Here is a 10265-nt window from a genome sequence, read left to right on the forward strand (position 1 = left end):
CAAAAGACAAAAGACAAAAGACAAAAAAAAAAAAAAACCTCAAAACCTTATTCTACATACACATACACATGCACACACAGAGGACATTCACTGCATCTTAGTTTACAATGCCAAATGACAATTTCCTTCAATAAGAGTCAGATTAAATAAATTATGGTACATTCATATAATGGAATACTACATGACAATTAAAAGAATAGCTGCCTCTGTTTAAAAAAAAATGAAGATGATGATATAATAACTAACATTTCCTGACTATGTTGCAGTCAATGTCCTAAGTACTTTAAGTGTGATAATTCATTTAATTCTCACAAAACTGTGACTGGCATTTTACAGTCTACAGTATATGTTAAAAGAAAAAAAACGAGGTGCAGTGTTTAAAGGATATTTTATTTGAGAATGTATTTAAAGGAAAAACACAGTGTGTATACATATGTAATTTGTATATGCATATAAAATATCTATAAAAATATATAAGAAACTATTAACAGTGGTTGCTTATAGTGAAGGGAACTTATTTTTCATTGTCCACACATGTTGGAGTGGTAGGCAGATATGTTTTTAGATGTAAACACTTTTGCACTCTTGAAATTTTTGTTAAGTTAATGTACTTTTTTTTTTTTAAATCAAAAATGAGTACTAAGGGTTGGCCAGTTAGCTCAATTGGTTAGAGCTTGTTGCTGATAACACTGAGGTCTGGGGTTAGATCCCTGTACCAGCCAGTCACCCAAAAAATAAATAAATAAAATTTCAAATAAAATTTACTAAAAATAAGTACCAAAAAAGGCCTAGAAAAATCCCAAGAGCTAGTGACTAATAAAAGATTAATAAGATGACCAGCAAATGGATCTCAAATAGCCACTCACCTATCCACTTCCTCCTTCATGTATGTGGTATAACTGCTGCCATCATAGGACAAGAGTAGTCCTCCATCACTCAGCCGATGCACATCTACTTCCACACACGAGCCGTTCATGATCACCACATAAGAGTTGGGGGACTGTCGTGTCACCTTGTAGAGAACAAGAACCAGAAGGGACAAGTCAGTGTGTCCCTTCCAGGTAGAGCCCCGGAGAAAATTTTCATTTTCTTCAAAGGTATAGGTAAGAAAGATCGGGAGAAAGAAATTCATGGCACTGGTGCTATTTGCATCAGTGTCTGTGGCATGGCTGTAAGCAAATAGGACTACTTTAGTTACCTCTCCCAGCTCTGGTTGTTCCCCATCTCTCCTTTACCTCTTGGCTATATTTGTGAAGCTGGGAAACTAAAAAGATTTTCACGAAATCATCAAATACTGCCTTAGGGTATTAACACAAATAATGGCTATAATTTGGGCCGGCCCGGTGGCGCACTGGATAGTGCGCCGCTTGGGAAGCGCGGCGGCGCTCCCGCCCGAGGGTTCGGATCCCACATGCAGACCGGTTCCCGCTCACTGGCTGAGCGAGGCATGGGAGCGATGCCGAGGGTTGCGATCCCGTTGCCGGTCCCCGGTCCGGTGCGGGGGCAACACTGAGGGTTGCGATCCGTTGCCGGACACGGAAAAAGAAAAAAGACAAAAAAAAAATAATAATAATAATAATGGCTGTAATTTCACTAACACTCCCATCCCTGCACTAAATCAAACTTTTCCCTCTGTCTCAACCTAAAGAAAGCAAGCTAACCAAGAGACAAAAAGTAAGGAACAGGCTTCAATGGGGTTCAAAATACCTTAAGTACATATTTGACTCCTTCATAGATAAGTTCAACATCTACTGTATTCAGAAGCGTATGAGCAGGAAGGACTTGACCCCTGAAAGAACAACAATGGACACACTTACTTCTAGAAAGTTCTAGAAGTTTATCTCAAATGTTACTGATTGTATCCTTTCCTGAATACCAAAAGACTAGAAACAAATTAAATGACCATCTATAAAGGACTGATCACATAAATTATGAAACATCAAGAAATCTCCTTTTTATTTTGCATTATAGTAAAATACACATAACATAAAATTTACCATCTTAACCATTTTTAAATGTACAGTTCTGTAGTGTTAAGTATATTCACACTAATGTGCAACTAATCTCCAGAACTTTTTCAAATGGCAGAACTGAACTCCATACCCATTAAAAACTACTCCCAAGTTCCCCCCTTACCAGTCCCTGGTAGCTACCATTCTAATTTCTGTTTCTATATGTTTGACTACTCTTGATAGCTCATATAAGTGAAAAGATATAGTATTTGTCTTTTTGTGACTGGATTATTTCACTTAGCATAATGCCTTCAGGGTTCATCCATGTTGTAGCATGTGTCAGAATTTCCTTCCTTTTTAAGGCTTAATATTCCATTGTATGTATGTACCACATTTTGTTTGTCCTCCATCAATGAACATTTGGGTTGTTTGCACCTTTTAGCTACTGTGAATGCTGCTGCTATGAACATAGGTGTGCAAGTATCTTTTTGAGACTGTGCTTGCAATTCTTTCAGAATATCCAGAAGTGGTATTGCTAGATCATATGATAATTCCATTTTTACTTTTTTTGAGAAATTATAATACTGTTTTCCATAGTGGCTGCACCATTTTACACAAGGGTCCGAATATCTCCATGTCACCAACACTTGCTATTTTCTGGTTTTGGACAGTCTGCATACCAATGGATATAAGGTGATATTTCATTGTGGTTTTGATTTTGATTTGCATTTCCCTAATGATTAGTGATGTTACATATCTTTTCATGTACATAATGAAGTGTTATACAGCCATTAAAAAGAAAGATGAAGGCTGTTATGTACTAATATGAAACACTATCTAAAACATACTCTTAAGTGAAAAAAGCATGGTGAAGAACAGTTTCAGAGTATATTACCATTTGTGTTTTAAAAAACCAGAAGGTGGGAAGAAACAAATATTACATGTATATGTTTATGTAAGTTTAGGATATGACTGGAAAGTCACAAAAAAAAAACTGGTAACATGGATTGACTACAGGGATGAAAACTGGGTGGCCAAGGAACAGAGGGAAGACAGAGATATTTCACTACATATCCTTCTGTGCCTTTTGAATTTTGAACCATGTGAATGTATTAACTGTTCTTAAAAATAAATGAAATTAAAACTTGAAAAAATAATAAAAACTTCAGTGTAATCAACCCTCATGCGGTCCTAGAAACAAGGACTTGATTTGGGGATCTTAAAAAAAGGCAATAGGCTGGGTGGAGGACAAAGGAAGGAATTTACCAAAGAGAAAATATTGTCAAAAAAGGTTTTTGATAATAATAAAGAGAGGGAGTCATAAAGCAAGTGTGGCAAGTTGTTAATAATTAGTGAAGGTTAGTCAATTAGCTCCACTGATTAGAAGGTGGTGCTGATAAAGGTCAAGGGTTTGGATCCCCATTCCAGCCAGCCATCAAAAAAATAAGTAACTAATAGTTAGTGAATCTGGGTGAAGAATATATAGAAGTTCTTTGTACTATTTATGCAACTCTTAAAAGTCTGAAATTATTTCAAAATATAAGTTTTAAAAACAAATTAAAAATAACTTTAAAAAGACAGGAAGGGAGGCTTGCACAGAAGATTGTGTGACATATATGTGCACCAGTAGGGAAACCATTTAACTAGGTTAGAGATTGTATATTAAGGCATAGAAATAAGTAAGACTGAATTTGTAAAAAGGGGCTAAAGTATACAGGGAGTTGAAAGTCACATTGAGGGATTTAGATTTGAAACAGGAGGGAAATGCAAGCTGCTGAAGGTTTTAGTGCATGAGTGTAACATAGTGAAAGATATTCAACATAGGACTTGAATCTCAGTTCAATTTTTAACATTTTGATTCTTTTCTTCCTTTCAGACACTACAAAAGGGAGTTGATATAAGTCTAAGAACATAAAAGAAAATAAAGAGCCTTTGATTAAAGTGTTTTAAAATGATTAGCCTTTTGGACCATTCCTCCAGGGACTCAAAGGTGAAGCGTAGTCTCCAGAATCAGTGGTAGAGATTAGTTCAGACCCACACATGTCTGACTCTCTACCTGAAAGACTCATAAGGTCATCTTGAATATCGGCCTCAATTATGAATTCTTAGAAAGTGTTGCAGGTAATACACGAAATATTTAGGGTTCAATATTATGGAGAAATACCAGGTTTTTATCATCAGGGTTTGGAGACATTTCATGTTTGAACAGGACAGAATGTTTACTGTAGCTGGATTCCAGTTTTCAAAAAAGCAACCTCTTCTAACTGTGGTATAAGCTAATTTCTACAATCTGCAGTTAGAGTTCCAAAATAATTTGCCACAAACTCCTACATCCTCTCTCTGCCTTGCCACCATGGTCCATGAATAACAAGTAGCACTCACAAGCTGCCGGGAATGGACAGAAGAATAAATGGGTCTTTGAGCTTCAGTCCTGTGCTCAGGACGATTGGTTCACTGGTGCAGCCTACAAGAAACAAAGACTACCTTTCTAAGGAGTGAAGGAAGTTAGAGATGCTATTCCGCAGGCTCACATCTGCCACATGGAGAGCTCCACATACAACTCCCAACATTGTGTCTGGTCGCTCGGCCTGAAAAGAAAAGAGGGCATAGCAAAAGCATAGCCACATGGCACCATGGTCCCTCAAAATCAGGCTCAAATTTGCTGTGAAGAAACAGCTAGCATTGAAAATCTCCATCCTTATTGCCCAATTGGTTTTTCAGATAAAAAGATTTACTTTTAAAATTTGAATAGGGGTACCATTTGAATAGAGATGAAAAACAACTTTCCTTTCACTCTCCCTAAAATTTCCACTGAGCCAATCAAAAAGCAGCTCAAAAACAGGCTTTCATCAGAAATAAATTTTAAAAGGTGCAAAGGTTTGGCTACTGATAAACTCAAAGAAAAATGGTATACAGCCAAAATTTGGACCCTTAAAAAATTTAGATGAATCTAATGATTTTATACAAAATCTTGAGTAATCTAGAATGGCCTAGCAATTCAGGAACAAGAGATAACTCTGTTGATTTAAATGAGGCCCCTCTCATCAGCACTTGGTAGATGCAGAAATTGGTTAACTCTGAACAAGATTTAAAATCAAATGAAGAAAGAAAAAATACTTCAATCCCTGCATGCCTCTCTTCAAATATGCCCAGAAAGTAATACTGAAACATATAAAATGACTATGTAACACAGACTCAAGAACCCTTATGTGCTAAAATTACACTGACTCCTAGATTTTTCCAGATAGATCAAGAACCATCTACGTAAGAATCAAATAAATTTCATCTAGTGACAGGGACTGATCACACCACAAGCCTACAAAAACCCACTCCCACTAGCTATTTATACAAGCAGAGCAGAGAAATACACACCTGTACTTTTTCTGCTATCAGTCTGTCCAGCCAGCCAGTGTCAATTCTATTCAACTGAAAGCTTTCAGTCTCTAACAATTTGATCAGGTATTCAACTGTAGTTCGAAAGTCACCCCGAATAGATAGCTCCTTCAAAGCTACCACCATGTTTCTGCGAAAAGAACAGAAGCCAATCTGTTTCAGCCAAAAATGTTTCAGTGTTTTTCAATCATTTTAAAGAATAATTTCATTCCTTTGGAATCTTAGGAAGGCAAGGAGAGAGACAGACATTTCCAGGATACAAATGAGGGTGCACATGTAAGAATGCTCATTGACGTGCATTACAGATACAGAATTGGAAAGAAGTCAGTAAATCTATGAACTCTGGTATTACCATCAGAGCATCAGCAAATCGCATACATTTCATTATATAGACCACAGAACAAATTATATGCAAACCACCCTTAGCTTTCACTTATTAGACTTCCATCATTCCATTCATTTATTGCTGGCTAACTAGAATCAGAGTGTTAATCTTCCCCATCCTTACATCTGATTTATTTTATTAAGGTGTATTTTATCCTTACACCTTATTTATTTTATATATTATTTATATACAATAAAATATACTTATTTTAAGTATATAGTTCAATTTTGACAAATGAACCTTATTTAACGTTTCCAACAATGAGCAACTGAGTACAGTCAGATATCAGCCTGACATGGCATGTAAATGTTTTCAAGCTGCATTTTGAACATCTGTGCGATGACTTGCTTATTACTTTTATTTCCCAATTAATTGTAAAATGACCTAATTTTAACAGAATTTCAAATTCTATGGAGTTTTTCTATACTATATATTTGTGCCCAGTGTCTTTCCTACACAGGGTGGGTACTTACTTCAACAAATACTTGTTATGCACATCACATACTCAAGACATATATTAGGCTCATAAAGAAGAAAGAATATAGATAAAATAACTGTTTTCAAAATATATGGTAGAATATCATAAATGCCAGTAGAGAGTCAAGTGCTTCTCCAAGAGAGGTTTTTATAAGGAAGAAAATCCACCTCACTATGGTTTCATGAAGAATGTGGAATTAGACATGAGCTAAAAGTATAGCTGAGATTATGACCGTGAGAGGAACAGTATTCCAGGTGGTCCAGGCATTCCCTCAGCCTAGAACATTATGTTGCCTACCTTCTTCCTCCTCTCTATTCCCTCCTTTGGTTTGACTTATTCCGATACACTTTTGAAGTATCAGTCTAGAGGTGACTTCCTTCTGGAAGGCTTCCATGAACCACTCTAGACTGAGTTAGCTGATTCAGATATACACTCCTATATGTCCTTAATAATCCCCCTATCATCACACTTAATACATTGTGTTTTAATTGCTTATTTGTCTTTCTGCCTTTGGATTATAAAGTTCCATGAGAGCAGAGACTCTATTTTGGTCCTTACTATATTGCCAGAACCACTACATAGGAGATACTCAGTAAATATTTGGTGAAGTGAATGAATGAATGGACAGAGGGAATGGTAAGAACAAAGGGGAAGAGAGAATAAAATATGGATCATGTTCAGGGAATGGTATGACTGAAGCAGAGGTTATGAGGACAGGGACTAGTGGCAAATCCATTCACTCAACAAACATTTACTGAATGCTTACTATGTTCAGAGGACACAGCAGTAGCAAGATAGACATGGTCCTGTTCGCATGGTATTTAGATTATGATCTATGGGAAATAATGCTGAAAATATGGGTTGGGACTATTCTGAAGAACAAGACTCCAAATGCCAAGCTGAAGAATATAGACCTAATATAATGAAAGAAAGAAGGAACAAAGAAAGCTCTGAGCTGAAGAATGAACTATTGGCATGGTATCAAGAAGCAAACTCATTGTACAGACCATATTTTTAATATGCTAAAAGTTAACACAGTTAACTTTATACTATTGAGAAATGTATAGAGCAGGTCGCAAGTAAGGAACAAGGCTTCTGGACCAGGACGTGTCCCATAGAAAATACAAAGTGGTCTGCCTAATCAGGACTTAAACCTAAATGCCAATAGAGGCGAGTTTGGGAACACAAATGAGTGAGGCAGACAGAAATAAGTGAGGCAGACTTGACGGGGGCTGTGTGAACTAAAGAGTTCACATCCCATCTAAAAGAAGCAGCCACACAAAACTTAAGCTAACTTTTACCAAGTGGAATATAAAACCACCCCAAAAAAGAAAAAAGAAAATAAATAAATAAAACCAATGTTGTCTTTATCATCCATATTTTAAGAGATAGCAGAAATCCATATTTTTATTCATCCTCCTAATATTTTAATATTGGCAAATTAAAAAAAGAAAAAAAAAAAAAAAAAACTTAACACTCTGTGAGCAAATCAAAACACATCCCTAAGGTGACACTGGCCAGAAAGCCAGCAATTTGCAAGCTCTAGTGTAAACCTTCTTCACTTTGGCAGAGTAGGATATGGCAGTAAAAGAAAAAAAAGGTAACTTTATACCAATGCTTTTTCTGGTCGCACTGCTTTAATTTTGAAAAATTCTACCTATAGTTTTGAATAAATGGGAAGAGTTGTAAAAGACAAAATAGACTTCCCTACTTCTAAAAACATTATTTAAAACTAACAATAATAATATAAATACTAATTGATTACCTACTCTGTGTACAGTTCAAGGGGTGACGACAATGGTATTAAATGTTTAGTACAAGGCACTAAACAATTAAAAAACTGAAAGGACTAGTTCAATTTTCAGAATTGGATAGATATCCTAAAATATCTAAGCTGTCAAAATTACCTCCTGAAAGCCTACTTTTTTAGGCAAGCAAAACTGCTGTTAATTTAATATGAAATGTTCATGATTAACAGAATATTAACGACAATTATGATATACAACTACATTTGTACAAGCCTTGTATACTTTATAGCATACTGAGGTCTCATATAAGCAATACTGACAATTCTTTTATGCCCTTTTTGTAAAACAGTATAAATTTACTATTTTAAATAACTATAGGAGTCATTGGTGACCATATAGTCATGGTGACTAGAGCTAATAATATACAAGTACTGTATATCTGAGAATTGCTAAGGAAGTAGATTTTAAGTGTTCTCACCACAAAAAAAATAAGTATGTGAGGTAATACATGTTTTATGTAGATTGATTTAGCAATTTCACAATGTATACATGTATCAAAACATCTTGTGGTACAACATAAATATATAATTTTTACTTGTCAAAGTCAAATAAAAAATTTTTTTAATGGCTATTGAACATTCACAGCTATACCTTTATTTCTATAACAAACGACAGACCTTATCTATGATTTGTTACCAAGCTCTTGGTCAAGAATCTACCTTTAGACCGGTTCCCGCTCACTGGCTGAGCGAGGTGCGGGCACAACACTGAGGGTTGCGATCCCGTTGCCGGTCCCGGTCCGGTCCAGGCGCGACACTGAGGGTTGCGATCCGTTGCCGGTCATGAAAAAAGACAAAAAGGAAAAAAAAAAAAAAAGAATCTACCTTTCCCCAATAACAACACTGTTCCTGTGGAAAAATATGATACCCTTAAAGCAACCAATTTTTTTTACATTTATCAAAAATATTTAGGGCCGGCCCATGGCTTACTTGGGAGAGTGTGGTGCTGGTAACAGCAAGGTCATGGGTTCAGATCCCTATAGATACAGATAGCCAGTTAGCTCACTTGGGAGAGCATGGTGCTGACAACACCAAGTCAAGGGTTAAGATTCCCTTACCATTCATCTTCAAAAAGAAAAAAAAATATTTGAAAGCAAAAATATTTGAAAATTCTCAAAAAAAAGGCAGAAAAACATCTGCCAAACACACTGCATAATTTAACACAACATGAATGCAAGAACAATTTAAGATATATTTCTTCAAAAAGGTTGTCCATATTAATTTACTTTATAAAACGGAATCAAATCAAATGCTACTATACTCACGAAATTGCTTCCTCTCTGTTTTCTCCCCAGGAAAAGCAGTGTCCAAACTGAGAATCAGCAAATTCATGAAGTCCCCCAGCAGCAGCAACACTGAAATAACCCCAAACATTCTTATTGCTGCGGAAATTTAGTTCCTGAACTGTTCCGGAGCTGGGCTTAAAACCCTATTAAAGAATGAAAAATATGAGAGACTATATTACATTTCCAAGGAAGAGAACATTTATCTATTCATTGTTTAGATTCTGTGTTAATCACACAGAGAAGCAAAAATAATTAATGAAAATCATAAAGGCTAAGACCTAGTGCTTCAGATCCAAGGATTCTATAGTGACTAAAGTGAGATTAAATGACCAGTGAATTAATGATCTTTTTATAATTTTTTAATTATCATTTTTAATTGACATATAATAGTTGTATATATTTATGGGGTACAATATGATATCTGGATACATATATCAATGTGTAATGATTGAATCAGAGTAATTAGCATATCCATCACCTCAAACATCTTTCATTTCTTTGTGTTAGGAACATTCAAAATAAATTCTTCTAGCTATTTGAAATTATGCAATAAATTGTTGTTAACTGTAGCCCTCCTACAGTGTTATAGTATTCTAGAACTTATTCCTCCCAGTAGATGTAATTTTGACCAACCTCTCCCTAACCCTCCTCCTGCTCCCCTTCCTAGCCTCTAGTAACTATTATTCCGCACTCTACTTCTGTGTGATATTAGCATCCTCATCATATGTGAGAACATGCAATATTTTTCTTTCTGTGCTAGGTTTATTTCACTTAATATAATGTCTTCCGGGCTCATCCATGTTGCCATGAATGACAGGATTTCATTGCAAAGATCATTCATTATCTGCTCTGAGAAACCTCTATAAATTTCCCTCTCCAGAAGAAGTCCTAAGATATTTCAAAAGTATGCCTTCAGATACTATCTTAATATTAAAGGTCACTAGGAAAAAAAAGGTGTACACCT

At 35.7% G+C, this 10265-nt stretch overlaps 1 protein-coding gene across 1 annotated transcript in view; it reads right to left on the reverse strand.

The window, feature by feature from the left end:
* LOC103601428 (acetyl-CoA carboxylase 1) overlaps positions 1-10265 on the reverse strand; it is a gene marked incomplete at its 3' end in the record, with an annotated part of 154829 nt that overhangs the window by 55062 nt on the left and 89502 nt on the right. Inside the window, exons 14-18 of the mRNA XM_008585835.1 lie at positions 9281-9444; positions 5325-5475; positions 4437-4540; positions 1708-1789; positions 867-1012 (exon numbers count right to left, since the gene is read on the reverse strand). Coding sequence (XP_008584057.1) covers positions 867-1012; positions 1708-1789; positions 4437-4540; positions 5325-5475; positions 9281-9444 — 647 coding nt within the window. The remainder of the gene's footprint in view (positions 1-866; positions 1013-1707; positions 1790-4436; positions 4541-5324; positions 5476-9280; positions 9445-10265) is intronic.

This window comes from Galeopterus variegatus, unplaced genomic scaffold, assembly GCF_000696425.1.
Source record: "Galeopterus variegatus unplaced genomic scaffold, G_variegatus-3.0.2 Scaffold3730, whole genome shotgun sequence".
Classification (NCBI taxonomy): Eukaryota; Metazoa; Chordata; class Mammalia; order Dermoptera; family Cynocephalidae; genus Galeopterus; species Galeopterus variegatus.